Source organism: Pristiophorus japonicus, chromosome 1 (genome assembly GCF_044704955.1).
Source record: "Pristiophorus japonicus isolate sPriJap1 chromosome 1, sPriJap1.hap1, whole genome shotgun sequence".
Taxonomy (NCBI): domain Eukaryota; kingdom Metazoa; phylum Chordata; class Chondrichthyes; family Pristiophoridae; genus Pristiophorus; species Pristiophorus japonicus.
Genome location: NC_091977.1, coordinates 321,192,878 through 321,210,842, shown reverse-complemented (window position 1 = coordinate 321,210,842; position 17,965 = coordinate 321,192,878). Strand labels below are relative to the sequence as shown.

The 17,965-nt window shown below is 43.6% G+C and overlaps 1 protein-coding gene across 3 annotated transcripts in view; it reads left to right on the top strand.

Moving 5' to 3' along the window:
• znf407 (zinc finger protein 407) overlaps nt 1-17,965 on the top strand; it is a 732,915-nt gene that overhangs the window by 43,897 nt on the left and 671,053 nt on the right. For all 3 annotated transcript variants that reach the window (XM_070888603.1, XM_070888602.1, XM_070888609.1), the window contains one exon: nt 11,032-16,591. In XM_070888603.1, coding sequence (XP_070744704.1) covers nt 11,116-16,591 — 5,476 coding nt within the window. In that variant the 5' untranslated portion in view covers nt 11,032-11,115. The remainder of the gene's footprint in view (nt 1-11,031; nt 16,592-17,965) is intronic.

Here is a 17,965-nt window from a genome sequence, read left to right as displayed (position 1 = left end):
GTACTTACCTGGCTTCCTCTTGAATGCATCAATGCTATTTGCCTCAAGTACTCCCTGCGGTAGTGAATTTTAACCACTTTCTGGGTAAAGAAGTTTCTCTTGAATTACCTGTTGGATTTATTAGTGACCATTTTAAATTTATGTCCCCTAATTTTGGGGTCTCGCGTGTGGTGGCCGTTGCACACCAGCCATCACACGGGCTTGACAGAACTAGATCTTGGTCCAGTGGCAAGGGTTAACCAAGACGACTGGAGACCAGCTCTGCTGCACGGACCGAGCGCGCACACATATAGCAGTGTGGGCCGGCTTGTGCTGCCTCTGGACCCTCGCCTCTACTGGGCCTCAGACTTACGCCTCTCCTGGGCCCTGGTCACTTCACTCTACAAACTCTTGCTGCTCCTTCGCCCCTCCTGCTGTACCTGCTCACACTGCAATCAGCGACCTGACCGCAGCCCTCGCCCTCCTGCAGTGGTAGGCCGCCGCACGCTGCTCCCTCTGATGGCCCCGGCCTGCTGATGGTCTTGCAGGCCGGGACCATGCTGGGCGCCACACACTGCTCCCTTTAATGCAGCCTTTCAATCACAGTAAGTCCTCTTCAATTCACTAACGTGGCCTTTCAATGGTATATGGAGACCAGAACTGTGCACAGTTACTCCCAAGTGTGGTACAACCAAGGTTCGATACAAGTTGATCATAACTTTACTTTGCCTTTAGTGCTAATAATAATAATTTAATGTAATTGGTATCGCCCCTATTGACAACCTGGCTGTTCTGTCGGAAGAAATGTGCCACAGTCGGCGCCTTGGTACTCTTTCAGCCGTTGGCTCCCCCAGTGAGTCTTGGTTGAATTGTTCTCAGAACCTCATTTGCAGAGGCAATAATGTGCAAAGCTCAACAGGATTGCAGCTCTGTTAATGATTTTATGACTGTCCCACCACCCTAGCTCTCTTTTTCAGTGGTATGAAATAATCTATAAATGGCTATACATCAGAGCGCTAGACTGGTTGGCAGTCATAGACTTCACATCGTGCTCTTTAATTCCTCAGTGAAGCGAAGCTTAGTTTCTGTAACATGCCTCCATCTGTAGTTTGCACAAATCCTGCCTTCCTCAGGGCTTCTTAAATTGACAAGGTTAAAGATAGATAGCATTAGAAGGAGTAAAGAAGCGATATATTGGGAACATAGGAACAGGAGTAGGCCATTCAACCACTCGACCCTGTTCTGCCACTCACTGAGCTCATAGCTGGCCTGTATCTTAAATCTATCTACCCGCCTTGGCTCCATAACCCGAATAACCTTGCCCAACAAAATATCAATCCCACACTCAACAACTTTTTGTTGTTCTGTACTCAGCAACTGTTACTGTAAAATATTCAGTTTCAATGGATTATCAATAATACTTACAACAAACAGCTGTTTACATTTTAAATATTACTATGCAATAGGCACACAGCTTAATGCATGCCGCACCAACCCTGGTTCAGAATGGACAACTCTTATCAGTTAACAGTTTTCCTCATTTAAGTCATTGCTCTGTTCACTGTTCATTTTATGCAGGTCAGTGCAAATATATTAATGTTTTTACAAGTTCTATTTGGTCTCTTTCCAAGGAAAAACTGAACAGTTCTTGTAGAATCTTGACATGGTGTTGTTTGTTGGAGTACTTGCTATTCATGGAAACTTCAGATAGGTATGACAAGGGAAAATCTTGCCGGGTTCATGATTGTAAAAGAAGCCAAGAGCATCAGGCCTCCTCAAGAAAGCCTTTTTTTCCTCCATAGTAGCTGAAACTAGTTCACCACAACAACATGCAGCTCTCAGCCCCTTTCTATTGACTTAAAGAACCTGGGGTTGTCTCCTTTAGAGCAGAGAAGGCTGATGGGAAGATTTAATAGAGGTGTTCAAAATCATGAAGGGTTTTGTTGGAGCAAATAAGGAAACTGTTTCCAGTGGCAGAAAGGTCGGTAATCAGAGGACACAGATTTAAGGTAATTGGCAAAAGAACCAGAGGCGAGATAGGAGAATTTTTTTTTTACACTGCGAGTTATGATCTTGAATTCACTGCCTAAAAGGGTGGAGGAAGCAGGTTCAATGGTAACTTTCAAAAAAGAATTGGAAAAATACTTGAAGGGGAAAAATCAGCTGAGCTCTGTGGATAGAGCAAGGGAGTGGGATGAATTGGATAGCTCTATCAAAGAGCTGGCACAGGCACAGGGAATGGCCTCCTTCTGTGCTGTATGATCGTCGGTTGGACAACAGACAGTAAACAGTAAGAAGGCCAGTAGGGCAGAATAGCTTGTATGTCATCTCTTTCATTCTCTTTAAGGATAGGGTAGAGCCGCAACTCACTCCTAATTTACTATCTAAGTGATGATTTCTTTTTCTGTCAGGAGGTTCGATCGATCTTTTCTGTTTCTTTGCCTGATTGGAAATGGAGCAAAGCTTCAACACTGAGAGCACTTTGAACTGTGTACTGTGCTTGCTATTCACATGTTCGATTCAGATAACAAAACAGTTCTACTAAATAGTGTAACTTGTATCAAACAATGAGGTAGCAGCAACTTTGGGCCCAAAATTCCACATGGACTTTTTTATGCGCAGTTGTAGAGGTATGTCCGATTTAAAAAAAAAAAAAAAAATTTTAAGTGGCCCAATTGCACCCCAAAAAAAAGCTCCAAGTTTCGCCGGCATAACCTTTCATTTTGGAGCGGCGCAGATTGTCCTTAAGCTCTGTGGGTGGAGCTTAAGGACTGCGCCGAAAAACTGAGGTTGCCAGGGTAATGAGGGACACACTGAAGGGCTGAGGCACAAATAAAGCATTTCTCCTTTGTAAAATAGATCACTCAGTGAGACTTGGGACAACAGACTGAAATCTCAATATATGAAACAATATGAAATTCCTTTATTCCTTTTAAGCATTTCTTGATTTTTTTTCATGTCTACAGTGTCAGTGCCGTTGCAATCCCGGGCAGAACGCCGCCCCCCCCCCCCTCCCCCCGGTCTGCTTCTATCCCGGGCAGAAAGGCCCCCGCACCGGCTAGCTTCTATCCCGGGCTGAAAGGCCCCCGCACCCTCGGTACTGTGTCTTCAGCTCCGCTGAAACAATGATGCCTGCTCTCCGCCAATTTTCTCTTCTCGGTGCCGATTTCCATAAGTGTAGGGAAGGTTTTTCAGAAGGATGCAGTGCGCCATTTTAGAAAAAGATCGTACTTGGACAAACTCTCTTCAATTACCAGAAGTGGTGCACTTGGCAGGTTCTGCCCCCAGTGACGTAATAAAATTGGGAACTAAAAAAAAAATCGATGTACCTACCTTAGACCCGATTTCTGGCGTATTGCCAGAGTTATGCCTGTTTTTCTAGGCCAGAAATGTGCCAGAAATATTTTGCCAAAGTTTCCTCGATGTGTAATTCGAATTTTGCGCTGCGCAGCGTGTCCAGTCGCCTTGGGTGGTGGAGCCTGCTGTCTGCACCAAAAAATGTAGTCGCAACTTCTGCGCATGCGCGAGAAAAAAAGTTGTGTTTAAGACGTCGTTCCAGTGGACGCGCATGCTCAGTACAACTCAGATTTGGTAATCGGCCATATTTAAAGAGCCAGTTGTGTGTGTGAGAAGGAGTGCTGTGTGAGAGCGTTGTAAAAATTGCAGCTGGAGCAATACAAGATTCAACACGCTGCAACGACCAAGAATTTCTTACAGGAAGAAGTGGAGGCACTAGTTACTGTGGTTGAGAACAGATGGCAGGAGCTGGATACCAGCAGAGGTCACATAAAAGTTCCACCCAAAGAAATGAAGAAACGCTGGAACCAAGTTGCAGAAGGTTACTGTGCAATGGTGACCACTACGAGATCTGGAGGAGAGTGTAAAAAGAAGTGACAGGACCTTGGTCAAGTAGTTAGTGTAAGTAATATTTTCATTTATTCAATGCAATTGCAATTGTAAATGTGACCAGCTGTATATGTCCCACCCAGCAGAAAGACACCCTCTCTAAAAAGTTGCATTTTCATCTTTGCAGAAGAAGGTGACACATAATGAAAGGGAAAGAACAGGAGGAGGCCCAGCAAATTTGTACCCACTGACACCCTTGGAAGAGAGGGTCGCTGCTTTGATGGGTCCTGCCTGGAAAAAAGCAATCAGTACTGCACAAGCTGGGCCCACACTCGAGGGAGAGGGTAAGTCCTGTCGTGGCCCATCAAATCAGCCTGCTGCCTGGCCTGCGATGTGTAAGCCTATTCATGCCACATACCCTGCTCCCTCCTCTGCTGCTAACCATTTGACTGTTCTGTTATCGTTTGCAGAACTTGAGGCCAACCCTGACGATGCAGAAGAAGATTCAGATGTGGATGAGCCTGAAGAGGAGAACATCTTCCAATCCATCCATGGGGATGAGGTGGAGTGGATGGAGCTGGATGAAGCTCCCACTATTGTACTGACTTTGGAGGAGGTTCCGCTCATAGAAGTGATGGCCCTTTCCATGACTAATGGTTTGAGTGTTGGTGGAACATTCCGAGGTTGCGGGTCCCAGTGGTGGGGTGCAGTGAGGCACGCCCAAGGCCCCACCTTCCGAGGTTGCTGGTCCCAGTGGTGTGCAGCAAGGCACACCCAGGGCCCCACCATCCCAGGCTGCGGGTCCCAGTGGTGTGGTGCGAGCCACACCCATGGGGAGGAGGGGAAGGAGAGCTCGACCGCTCTCTCCTGAGGTGCTGGATCTAACAGATGTGGTTCAGATGATTTCATTGAGTGCGGAGAGCATTGACCTTACCCGGATCACTCCTGGACGCCATCAGTAGGGTGAGTGATGAGGTAGTGGGACTGTCGGGAGAAGTAACAGCAATGACACAAGAAATGGGAACGCGATCCGGACCATCAGTGAAGGAATAATGGCCATGAGGGAAGGAATGTCTGAGGTAGTGCAAACCACGTCACTGACCATGAGGGAGGGAATGTTGCAGGTCGTTGGGACACTGTCAGGACGCATGAGGGACGGCATGTTGGAGTTAGCTGCTGCAATAATGGAACACGCCCAGACCCCGCGCCCATTGACAAAATCAACTGTCACTCCCACTCCAATCCCCAGACCAGCTTCTGAAGAGCCCAAAGCCGGGCCCTCCAACTTGTTGCCTGACGCCAACGCCCCCCACCCTCTAGGTGTGCAGCATCCGAGATGTTAGAAAGAATAAGCTTGGTATCAAGCCTGGAAACACTGCGCCATCGCCTGTGGTGGAGTGTTCAAGACCAAGCGCAGCGGGCGGTCTTGGAATAAGGGGGATGAGAGAAAGGTGCAGCCTTTCATTGCTGCTGCTGCTGTTGTTATTATTGTTACTGTTGCAACTGTTCTCAAATTAAAAGTTTTTTGTAAGTTATGTAAATTTACAAGTTTATAAGTGATCTTAAAGTTTTTAAGTGATCTTAGAGTGATATTAAAGTAAAGTTTGATACAAGAATAATTTTATTAAAGTTAAGTTAAGTACATTGTAAATTTTTGAATAAAATATATTTTACATTAAAACTGAACTATGTTCCATTAACCCAACACAACATTACGGAACAGCTCCAAACAATAAATATGTCCATGTGGAATAGTTGTCGCTGAGCCCTCCGGCATCAGTAAAGTGTTCACGGATGAGCTGCTGGCGCAAGGCTCAAGCAATCGTTAAAGGGGCACGATGGCCTGCCCTCCTCCGCTGTCATGCTCCGACCTCAGGCACTTGTATGGCTTCCTGCTCCTCCTCCTGCTCGTTACCTGCATCTTCCACATCACTATCAGCCGCTCTCACCGCAGGTGGGTCTTCCACTACCAGGCGCTGCTGCCTCATGATGGCTAAGTTATGCAGCACACAACAGTGAACTGACCGACAATCTCGGGAGTACAGCAAGTAGCCTCCGGAATGGTCCAAGCATCGGAAATGCTGCTTCAATATGCCAATGGTCCTTTCAATGATGCTGTGCATCGCAATGTGCGACATGTTGTGTTGACAGTTAGCTTCCATCCGGGTTACGTGTAGGGGCATCATGAGCCAGGTGGCAAGGCCATACCCTTTGTCTCCCAGTAGCCAGCTCTGCCCTTCTGGCTGCTGCTGGAACATGGCAGATAATAACGCTGTCGCGTAGGATGAACGCATCATGGGTGCTGCCAGGATATCTTGCATCGACTGACATGATATGATGCATGTCATCACACAAGCTGCACATTAATGGAGTGGAAGCCTTTCCTGTTCCTGTACATCTCGGAATCCTTCAACGGTGCTCGTGAGGCAATCAATGTAGCCCTGTACCTTTGGGAAGCCAGCAATCCTGGAGAAGCCCACAGTCCTGTCATGGATTGCTTGGGCGGTCATGGGGAACTTGATGAAGTCATTCCTCTGTGCATACAGTGCAGCCACCACCTGGCAAATGGAGACAGGTGTTGCATGTTGAGAGATGGCACACACATCCCCAGTTGTAGCTTGAAACGATCCGGAGGCTTAGAATGAAAGTGCAGCTGTAACCTTCACTTCAACTGTTAGAGCAGTCCTCCTGATGCTTCCAGGTTGCAGGTCTGCTTTGACCAACTCCCAGATCTCACTTACAACTTCTTTGCGGAAATACAGCCTTCTGACACAGTCTGCATCACTCAGGTGGAGTCTTATCTCGATATACCTTAGGTGAGTCAGGCCTCCTGCCCAGCACCCTACGGGCTCTGATATTCCTGATGTGATGAAGTCGAATCAATTGTCTCCTACGTAGCACCATGATGCAGAAAGCTTGCACAAGGTATGGCATTGTCAGTATTGTCCCCATACTTAAATTTAACCTTTGAGAGCAGGCAGCACAGGTTTGTAGTTATATCTCTCCAGGTCAGTATGTGACTTCTCTCTTTTTTTCCCCCTCCACCCACCCCTCTTTACTAATTGGAGTCTTGTGACTTCTCTCTTCCCCCTCCCCGGGCTCCAAGCCTTCCGATTGGTACTTCGCTCTCTCTCTTTCCCCCCCCCCCCCCCCCCAAACGGTTTGTTTTGTAGCCGAGCCCCTGTGCCCGGGTCAAAGCTATGCCCCTCCAGCCCTGCTTCAAGACGTTCGCTGGTGGCGTGTGAGTGAGTACAGAAATGAGAACTTCTGAAATCCAACAAATTTACACTTCTACGTTGACAGGTTTAAAAAAAAAGTTGAACTTTATTATTGATTTTGACAGTGTTCTTGACTCCCTCCAAAATCTTCGATTTAAAAACAATGGCGTCTTTCAGCACAGATTTGTGTGTGTGCGCTGGTTTTCTTAACTCACCAGAAGGTTTTTTTGGGAGTGGCCAGATACGACGACCTAAGAGAAATAAATGTTGGCCAAACTGTGAACAATTGAAAAAACCGGTACAGGCATGACGTAAAAAAAACTGGCCAAGATAAATTGTAACTAAGTCAGTTACGCCGGCGCAGATCGCAGGGGAAAACTTTGAAAAAAATAAATACGCCAAAAAAAACAGCGCACGCAAATGAATGGGGAAAATTGAGCCCTTAAAATGGCGCAGAAACTTTGGCAAAACTTGCACATTTTAGTCTGCTCCAAAAAAACAACAGAGGCCAAAAAACGGAGCAGAATGGTGGCAAAGATCCAGCCTTTTAAAAGTGAGCTCAGAAGTAGTAGTCATGAACTTTCGTTGTTACGTTGTTACAATTTGCATCCACGTGTTTATCCAGACTTGTTTCCTTCCAACAAGAACTTCTGACAGGGTTGGTAGGGGTAGCAAGCAGAGCACATTCCTTGGCCAGCTTTCTTGCCTTGCCCAAATATGTTGGAACCAATTGTAGTGTCCCTACTAACACCCCCCCTGCTCCCAACCATCCCTCTCCCCGCCACACACACATCCACAGCCTAAGGTTTGAACAGTGAAACTTTCCGGGCTGTATGGACAGTTACCACATCTGTACAAAATATTGTGGGGCGGGGAGGGCCTGAAGAACTGGGGTCACTTTCTTAAAATGTAGCAAAGCATTTGCATAATATGACTGGTGTGGAAGTGGCACTATGCAGACGAAGTAATTGTTTTGAAAGAGGTTCAGTGTGATATCATGAGTATCCTTGGGGAATTTAGATGCTAATTCTTCAAGACAGGTTCTTGTGACTATCCTGCTTTTATCTTTTTTGCGAATCAGCATTGATGTCAATAATGCATTAGATTCTAAATCATCCTTTACTTCTGGCAGGAACAGGACTGTGTAGCAATGGAAAGAGAATTAATGTGTGGCTTTTTTTTTTAGAAAACACATTCACAATTGTGTATTATTAGCAACGGTTTGTAACTTTCAATTAGGGTAAATATCATTTGTACCTTTCTGATAAACTCATGGTCACTTTGCCACACATCCCAGGTCTTTAAGATTATGAAAAGGTTTGCTAGGGTAGATGTAGAGAAGCTATTTCCACTTGAGGGCGAGAGCAAAACTTGGGATCATAAATATAAGATAGTCACTAATAAATACAACAGGGATTTCAGGAGAAACTTGTTTACTCGGAGAGTGGTTAGAATGTGGAACTCGCTACCTACCACAAGGAGTAGTTCAGGTGACTAGCATCGATGCATTTAAGGGGAAGCACATAAAGGAGAGAAGAATAGAAGAATTAGATGAGGTTGGGGTGGGAGGAGGCTCGTGTGGAGCATAAACACCGGCATAGACCTGTTGGACCGAATGGCCTGTTTCTGTGCTGTACATTCTATGTAAAGTTAATCCCATCTCACTTGCTGTCCTTCTGTTCTGAGCATTGAAGGGAAAAGATTTACAGGGCAATGGGCAAAGAGCAGGGTGTGGGATTCATTGGATAGCTCTACGAAAGACTGGCACAGGCACGATGGGTGAAATAGTCTCTTTCTGTGCTGTATCATTCTATAATTCTGTGATTAATAATCAATATGAGCATTTCTGTCAACAGGTTGTAAACACTGTTGGTTGTAAATACATTCTTCCTGAATTATTCTGCATTCGAAAATAGATGGTCATGAAATCAATATTGTGGTTATAATGGGCAGCAAATTTAATGTTGGAACTGGGGGGTGGGAAGGCGGCAGCACTTGATATCTTATTCCAAATGGTACCTTAGTGTTTCTTTCCATTTTAAGATGACATCTCGAACAATTCATGCAGTTGTGCCCTGCATCCCCCTCTTTATTCATGCAAATGTAAGCTTTTATACCTGATTGATGTCTGCTTTCTCTGCCCATCCGACTTGCTTTATTTGATGAATTCATTTATTAAATAAAGTATTTTTCCTTAAAATAATGTAAACTGCTGCTGATAATTTTAAATTGTTAAAAGCTTGTCAAAGTGAATGATGAACAGTAATCATAGCGTCCATTCATTTTTAACCTTTTTCGGTAGGAGTGCACTGCTGTGTGAAGATTGATGTTGATTTGTTGCGACTTAATCATGCCAACATTGTTGATTATATTCCCCACCCCCCCCCCACCCCGGTATCATGGTTAGCTCACCAATCTCAAGAGGGCTTCTGCCCCTTTAAGTGATTGCAGACTGAACAACAATGATCTCTTAACGCATTATATAAGAGTGCCTCTGGGCCGTTTTATTTTGCTGTGTTCTATGAGGAGAATTCCTTAGCAGTTGTGTACATGTTTGGTCGTAGCTGGAGGACATCAAACATTTGATGCTGTATCAAAATATCAGTGTCTGTCACATCAACTGCAAGAAACCCTTTCCCATCTAACTATGCTTGGTGCTTGCCCCTTAATCATGGCCTTATCTTGAGAGTTCTGGATTGATTTTCAGACTGCGGTAAAATGCGGGTTGTTGACATTTATTTGATACGATCGTGCAGAAGTGGCCAATGGAAAATCCAAGGCCGCCCAAAACACACGGGCCTTGCTTTTACTATCTATCATTTACAGTGCAGGGTGGCGGGGGAGAACATAATCGGCTGAAGTTTCGTCCTTTGGTTTGATTTATCTCAGCTTTTTCGGGTACACCAAGTGATTATGCAATCCTCTGGTATTGGTTTAATCACTTTTTGCAATACTCTAACTGGTCATAGACATTATGGGGTGCCCTTGTATACACTGATTATCTTTTGCGTCCCTTTTGTAATAGTACTGGCTGGCGCAATACTGTATGATAACTGTACGATCTCAAAAATCTGGGATGACACTCCCAGTGCAGTACTGAGCGAGTGCTGCACTGTTGGAGGTGTTGACTTTCGGATGAGACATTAAACCGAGGCTCCGTCTGCCCTGTCAGGTGAATGTAAAAGATCCCACGGTATTATTTTGAAGAAGATCAGAGGAGTTATCCCCGGTGTCTTTGCCAATATCTATCCCTCAATTAACCACAAAAAAATAGATTATTTGGTCATTATTGTATTGCTGTTTGTAGGAGCTTGCTGTGCGCAAATTGGCTGCGCGTTTCCTACAATATAACAGTGACTAGACTTCAAAAAGTACTTCATTGGCTGCAAAGCTTTGGGACGTCGTGAAAGGCGCTATAGAAATACAAGTCTTTTCTTTTATTATACTGGACATCCTCACGGTTATGCAGTTGGTGCTCACTTGTATAAATATTGTATTATATAGGTAGCCATGGAGTAACCAGCTCTCTTCTCTTCTTCAGTTGGATTCCTTTTTGAAGCTTTTGACAACCTATAATTTTTTACTTCAGATTTTAACAATTATATACTTTGCAATAATTACACACTATTGCACTCTATGTGAAGACACTCATGAGCAAAAGGATACACAGTGGAGCCCATTTATTGTCATTTTCTACTATAATGCATTAATATTTTTCTTTTGAATGCATGTCCAATAATATATGGTATAATGATTTAAAGCATTTTTCTTCTGTGCATGCGATGAAGAGCAGCAAAATAATGACAAAAATGGGAACATTTCTGTACATTAGAAATGCCTCCACCCCATTTAAAAAAAAAAAATCTTTCTCTTAAATTCACTTTCCTTTTTTTTCTTGGATGTGTAGCGTTTACATTGTGTAATTTATCTCTCTCAAATACTTTTGAATTATAATGGTGTTATATATTTTTTTCTCTGTTATATTTAGGGTCAAAAGAAATGGCGAGATCTGTTCTGTTCTACTGATGTTCCCTGGCAGCAACATGAAATACCTTCATCGTATGCTGCAACAATGGATTTAAATGAAAAATCCAAAGATTCCGAGCGTGACGCTGTTCAGTTACCAGCCAACGAAGAGCAAAGCGAGAGAACCGAAGCAGCATCTGTGCTCGCACAAGATCCACAGACTGAGTCGATCGGACTTTGCAGTCGAAAAACAAGCGCTGAGCCAGAGAACGCCAAGGACTTGAATGTAAGCGGCGTCTCGGAAATAAAGGCGCTCGCCGATGACATCCGACAAAACAAGGTTGGAACAGAGGGTAGCAAGCGTCCGTGTGGTGGTGATGAACCTCCGGCCAAAAGACAGAAACGTGACACTTTGGAAGAATCTCAGAGTAGCGGGAATATTGTGGTTGCCGAATCCTCGGCTTTGCTATGTGAAGTAAAGCCAGCACAGACAGAAACCAGGCACGTGCAAAATGACCTGAAGAAATCCAATGCACAACCTGAAGGACAAATAGGAGATTGTCAGAATACAACTAAGGTAGTCAAAGTTAGAGCAGGTCAGCCATGCTCTTCTTGCAACTTTACAGCGAAAAATAACACTGCACTAAAAACTCATGTAAAGCAATGCCACTTCAATGATAATTATTTCATTTGTGATATTTGCAATGTTATTAGCCCATCAAAGGAGAGCTACAGAAAGCATATTTGTTCAGTTCTCCATAAAAACCAAGCTAAAAGCACAAGTAAAACTACAAGCACAAAGGAAGGATTTAACTGTAGGCTCTGTGACCAGTTATTGCCTTCGCGCTATGACTTGGACAAACACATTAAAGAGAATCATTCCAAACGATCCAAGGCGCACATGTGCCCTCAGTGCAAATTCAAGGCGGAGAGTGTAGCATCTTTGCAAGCACATCTCAAGCACAAGCATGTACAAGGAAAAAGATTGAACTGTGACCTCTGCGGCTACCAGTGTTATGATGAAAATCTACTGAAAACCCACTGCCGTGGAAAGACTCACCTTCGCCGTAAGAATCTTGCTGCACGGGGCGGGTACATACATTTGCTCTCCAAAAAGGGACTTTCTGGTGATTATGATGCAAAAGACAATGTAGAGCGTGCAAAATGTGTTAATAATGATGAGTTGAGCTTGGGCAAGAAGCCTGAAAATTTGAGAAGAACCAGAAGCAGAAGTTTTGCCGAGAAGGATGTTAAAAGCACTGAGCATTTGGAGAAGTTTAAGAACAGTGGTAACGGTCTCTGTGCAGAAGCTTTAATCAGTGAAAAAGCACCAACAGCAAATGAACGAGAAGAGCTTAATAATTGTAGTGTTGGAAAAGCATCTCTCAAAAGAAGTTTGAGAAAAGTAAAGGAACCAACTAATCTTCCCCAAGAACAGATGGGTAATCAAAGACTAAGGCGCTCAGATAAAGGTAATATCGTCAGCCTGAGACCGCGCAGTGCGCGTTACAAGGATGGTTCTGAACACGTTCGGAGTACAAGAAGTAAGGGCAGATTTACCAAGGAAGAAGTGGGGAACCAAAGGGTTCCAAGAAATCTTCGAGGAAGAGGTAGCCTTTTGACGATGGATAAAAGTCGAAATAGAGGCCGGTTTCCTCCCAGGAGAGAGGTTTTTACTGAAGCGCAGCGAGGTCGAGGCAGACTTCCTAGAAGGAAGAATCGTGGTATAAAACCAATAAATAAAATAATTGCCAAAAAAACAGACCACCTTGATGGAAAACCTGAGAATCAAGATAAAAGTAGTGATGCAAACTTACCAAGTGCAACTGATGAAAACTTAGAGAATGGGAATGCTTCTAAAATAAGTTGCTCAAGTGGCATTCAGGAAGGGGAATCAACCCCATCAGAAGTTCCTCACCCATCAACATTGGTTGAAAACAGCATTGAAAGTACTTCACAGGATCAAACCCTTCAGTCCTCATCTGCCTATCCAGCAGAAAACAAAGCCGCCAATGTTGAGAATCCTGAATTGAAGCTAAGCCCTGCCGACCGTAAAGCCCTCCGCACTTGTTCCTACTGTGGCCATTTATTTCAGAACAGAAAGGGCTTAGAGGTGCATATAAAGAGGCGTCACACGAAAGAAATGGAGTTTCATTGTCAACCGTGTGGCTATGCATGTGTCACAAAAGGCGACTTTGAAAAACATTGTCAAAGCAATAGGCATCAAATGAACTTCTCCAAGATTGACTGTCGACTCTGCGCGTTTGTGACCTCGGATGAAGAAACTCTTAAGGATCACATGAACCAAGAACACAAAATGACATTCTGCTCGGCTTGCAAACTGCACTTTGTATCGGAAGAGGATCTAGCGAATCATGAAGGTACTGAGCAGCACACACTAAATATACTCCCACAGCAGACCGAGCAAACCGAAGGACAGCAGCCGAGAGAAAAGGAGCTGAATAAAATCTCATCAGATGGAAGTAAAGAACTTACTGTACCAAGAGCAGGCCCTTCGTTAAAAGATCTTCCGAAGCCTTCCATTGCAAGAGTAGTTGCAGGAAATATATTGAGACGCTCAACACACAGCAGACCTCAATTACAGTGCAAGAACTGCTTTTATAAAGCTCGATCAGCCACAGTGCTTTTGAAACATATAAGACTGAGACATGCACAAGAGTATCACTTTCTTTGTAAAGTGTGCAGCCTCTACACGATTAGCAAGGAAGCCATGGAAAAACATATTAAACGGAGTAGGCACATTGAGAATGCTAAGAAAAGAAATCTTGGCCCATCGGTGGAGGAGTGCGTGGAAGAAGTTTCTCTTGGGGTTCAGCATGTTCAAAAAACCATGAAGACCCCTGGGGGTTTAGGAAATGTTTATACTGAAATAGATAAAGGCTGTGTTCAGGTGCTTGAGCCATCAAAATCCAAAGAGGAATTTGTTGTAACTTGGGAGATATCAGAAGGTGATGCAAGCAATGTGGAAAATGTTCAAAAAGACAGTGATCTTCAGTTAGCAGAAAGCATTAAAAGAGGGCGCCCCAAAGGAAATATTTCGAGAACTTGCCCTTACTGCGGTCTGTTGGCTTCCAGTGTCACAAACCTGAACATTCATATAAGGCGGAAACACAGTCACCAATACAGCTACTTCTGCAAGGCCTGCAACTATTACACTGTCACCAAAGGAGACATGGACCGTCACTGCAACACCAAGAAACACAAAAATCGGGCTGATGTCTCCAAGACTGTTGAAATCTGCAGAAAAATTACTGTATCCCCTAACAAGGGTAACCCACAAGTGATTGAGACTGACGCTGCTGCACTTACTTCAGCTGAATGTGTTGAAAACAGCAGCAAAGTTTTGGAACCAGAGATTCCTGATGCAGAGAGCCAGTCTGGGAGCACTGAGAACTGTACTTGTGTAAATTTAGAGAGTCTTCTGTCTGCACAAAATCAACAGAATGTGAAAAATCAAAAATTCACGGAGGCAGTTCTTGATGTGGAACCAAATAATACAGTGCAAGATGAAAGTTCATCCAGTTCAAAACGACTCAAAGGAAACCATGCTAATACTTGTGTGTACTGTGGCTTTGTTGCTTACTCCCTCGCTACTCTTGAGTTACACGTCAAACGTAAGCACACTAAAGATTTTGACTACTATTGCATGGCGTGCGATTACTACGCTGTCACTCGGCGTGAAATGATGAGACATGCATTTACAGAGAAGCATAAGCTTAAAAGTCAGTCCTACCTCAAATTAAATCAGGATAAAGGACAATATGAAGTGAGTGAATCCAGCACACCGGTGACCGATGCATCACAGAATGGAATTCAGAAGGAAGAGAATGAGGATTTTCTGGATAAAGGGAGTTGGAATGAAGAAGAGGAAGCTTCAGAAATTCCTCAAGATGCTACCCAGGTATTTGCTTTACATATCATTGAAATTGAGGAAGCACCAGAAAGCGATGAAGTAGCCAGTGCTTCGAAAGAGACAATAGCAGTGTTTAAGACGGCAGAAAGTGAGGAAAAATCATTGCAAAATGAATTGGCTAAAGAAGAAAATGTTCAGACTCTGCCAACTGTGTGTAATTCAGAAATTTGCTCTGAAGCTGAATCTGGAATATTAGAGGCAAATACTGCGCACTCAGATGTATCTTTAGACACTGAGGGTCATTCTGCAGAATTGAATTCTGCACCAGTAAAGTCAGCGGTACTGGAAGCAACCCAAAATCAGATTTCTGAGGTACGCATTGAGGAAGATTCGAGCAGGTGTTGTGTAGACATTGTCACATTGCAGAAAACCAGTGTGAAGAGTAACGATAATATTGATTTAAGTGTTGAAGCTTCTCAGACAGAAGATGACGATTTACAAGCAGGTTCCCAGGTTGACGAGAGACAGAAAGAAGAACATAATTTTAAACCGACTGAGGTGACAACGGAAATAAGATCGAACTGTGATAACGCACCAAATGATACAGATGAAAACCTGCCAAATTACAATGGTTTGACAAAACAAAAAAGAGTGCAATTAGAACTTTCAGCCCTCGCAGAAGGTAGTGAAGGTAGCATTACAGAACAAATTGAAGATGGACATCTGAAAGTTGCAAGTCTTCAGCAGCCTGAGAACTCTGATCACTTCCAAGTTAACCTTGTACAACAAATTGATAGTAACTATGAAGACATCATAGAGCCGACTACAGCAGAGGTGTCAAGGCAGGATGACACTGAGCACCAACATGATTTTGAAGTGGATGAGGCTCTGTTAGATGCACAAAACAAAGTTGAAGCAGCATTAAGAGAGAAGAACTGGGATACGAAAAGTGCAAATGAAATGAGCCAAGAATTGGAAAGTGATGCCTTGGAAGTAACTGAGAGTACCAGTGATGGCCTTACAAAGCTGGATTTCCAGAGTAAGGGATTGCAAAAATATTTTGAGTTTGATGCCTGCATAGTAAGATTAAAAAACAAGTTCAGAGTTGAAAAATCTGAGTGCACTGACAATAGTGAAGATAGCCAGGGACCCGATGGAATCTCACCCAATGAGTGGACGGTTGCAGTTTACAAGACTAATCCTTCGCCAGTTGCGAGGAAGAGGAAAACCGAAGGATCTTCGTTGCACGATCCAAAACGTATTCCCTGTGAGGACTGTGGGTTCCTGGCTGATGGTATAAGTGGGTTGAATGTTCACATTGCCATGAAGCATCCTTCAGCAGAAAAACATTTCCACTGCTTGCTGTGTGGCAAGTCGTTTTACACAGAGAGTAACTTGCACCAGCATTTGGCCAGTGTGGGTCACCAGAGAATCGAACAGGTGAGCATTGAAGAGCTGCCAGAAGGCGGCGCCACCTTCAAGTGCGTCAAGTGCAGCACACCTTTTGATTCCGAGCAGGACCTCTTTGTGCACATCAAGCAGAAGCATGAGGAAATGCTGAGGGAAGTGAATAAGTACATTGTGGAAGACACGGAACAGATAAACTGTGAGCGGCAGGAGAATCAAGGCAACGTCTGCAAGTATTGTGGAAAGGCCTGCAAGAGCAGCAATTCACTGGCGTTTCTTGCTCACATCCGCACTCATACTGGTACGTATGTCAATGTTGACATTATTTACTTGAAGTTCCCGCCCCCCATGTTTTTGTTAATTCTAGAAAATCGATTGCAGCAATATGTACCTACTCTGAAGGATGATCTGTGAAAAACTGTGGAGACTTCCTCCCATTTGTGGACAGGGAAAAGTTCTGTTCACGGGCAGGTTCTCAACTGTGGTATGAGATGTAGTGTAAAGAATTAATATATAATTTAAAATAAATATACATTCCTTTAAGGCACAAAAATCCTACAGGAAAAGTGGTCCAACCGTGGCTAATGAGAAGTTAAAGATAGTATTAGATCAAAAGAAGAGATTTATAATGTTGCCAAAGAGAGTAGTAAGCCTGAAGATTGGGAGGATTTTAGAATTCAACAAAGGAGGACCAAGAAATTGATAATGAAAAAGAAAAAAGAACATGAGAGCATATTAGCAAGAGACATTAAAACAGATTGTAAACGTTTCTATAGGTATGTAAATAGGAAGAGATTAGTGAAAGTAAATGTGGTACCATTAGAGACAGAGACAGGATAAATCATAATGGGCAATAAAGAAATGGCAGAGACATTAAACAAATACTTTGTATCTGTCTTCACAGTAGAAGACACAAAAAACATTCTGGAAATAAAGTGGAACCAAGGGTCTAGAGAGAATAAGAAACTTAAAGAAATCAGTTTAAGTAAAGACATTGTACTGGAGAAATTAATGTGAGTAAGTGGCGACACATCCCCTGGACCTGACGGCCTGCATCCTAGGATTTTAAAAGAGGTAGCTGCAGAGATTGTGGATGTACTGGTATTAATCTTCCAGAATTCCCTAGATCAGTCTCCAAGGATTGGAAGGTAGCAAATATTACCCCGCTATTTTTTTTTTTAAAAAGGAGGAAGAGAAAAAACAGGGAACTTTCGGCCAGTTAGCGAATATCAGTAGTAGGCAAAATACTAGAATTTATTATTAGGGATGTGGGAACAGGGCACTTAGAAAATCATAATATGATTAGGCAGGGTCAACATAGTTTTATGAAAGGGATATCATGTTTAACAAATCTGTTAGAGTTTATTGAAGATGTAACTAGTAGGATGGATAAGGGGGAACCAGTGGATATAGTGCATTTGGATTTTCAAAAAGCATTCGATAAGGTGCCACACATGAGGTTATTACACAAAATTAGGACTCATGGGATTGGGGATAATGGGCTGGAATTTCATCAGACGGTATTCCTCGTTTTTGGTGTAAAACCATCCGCTGGAAATTTCATCAAAGTGTTCCGTCGACGGTTTTGAAGTACCGCTGGGGATCGGACCGCCGGCGTGCAACACGAAAAAACGCTTCCGCCCAAGTTGGTGGTAGTGGTGATCCGTAATTGGTG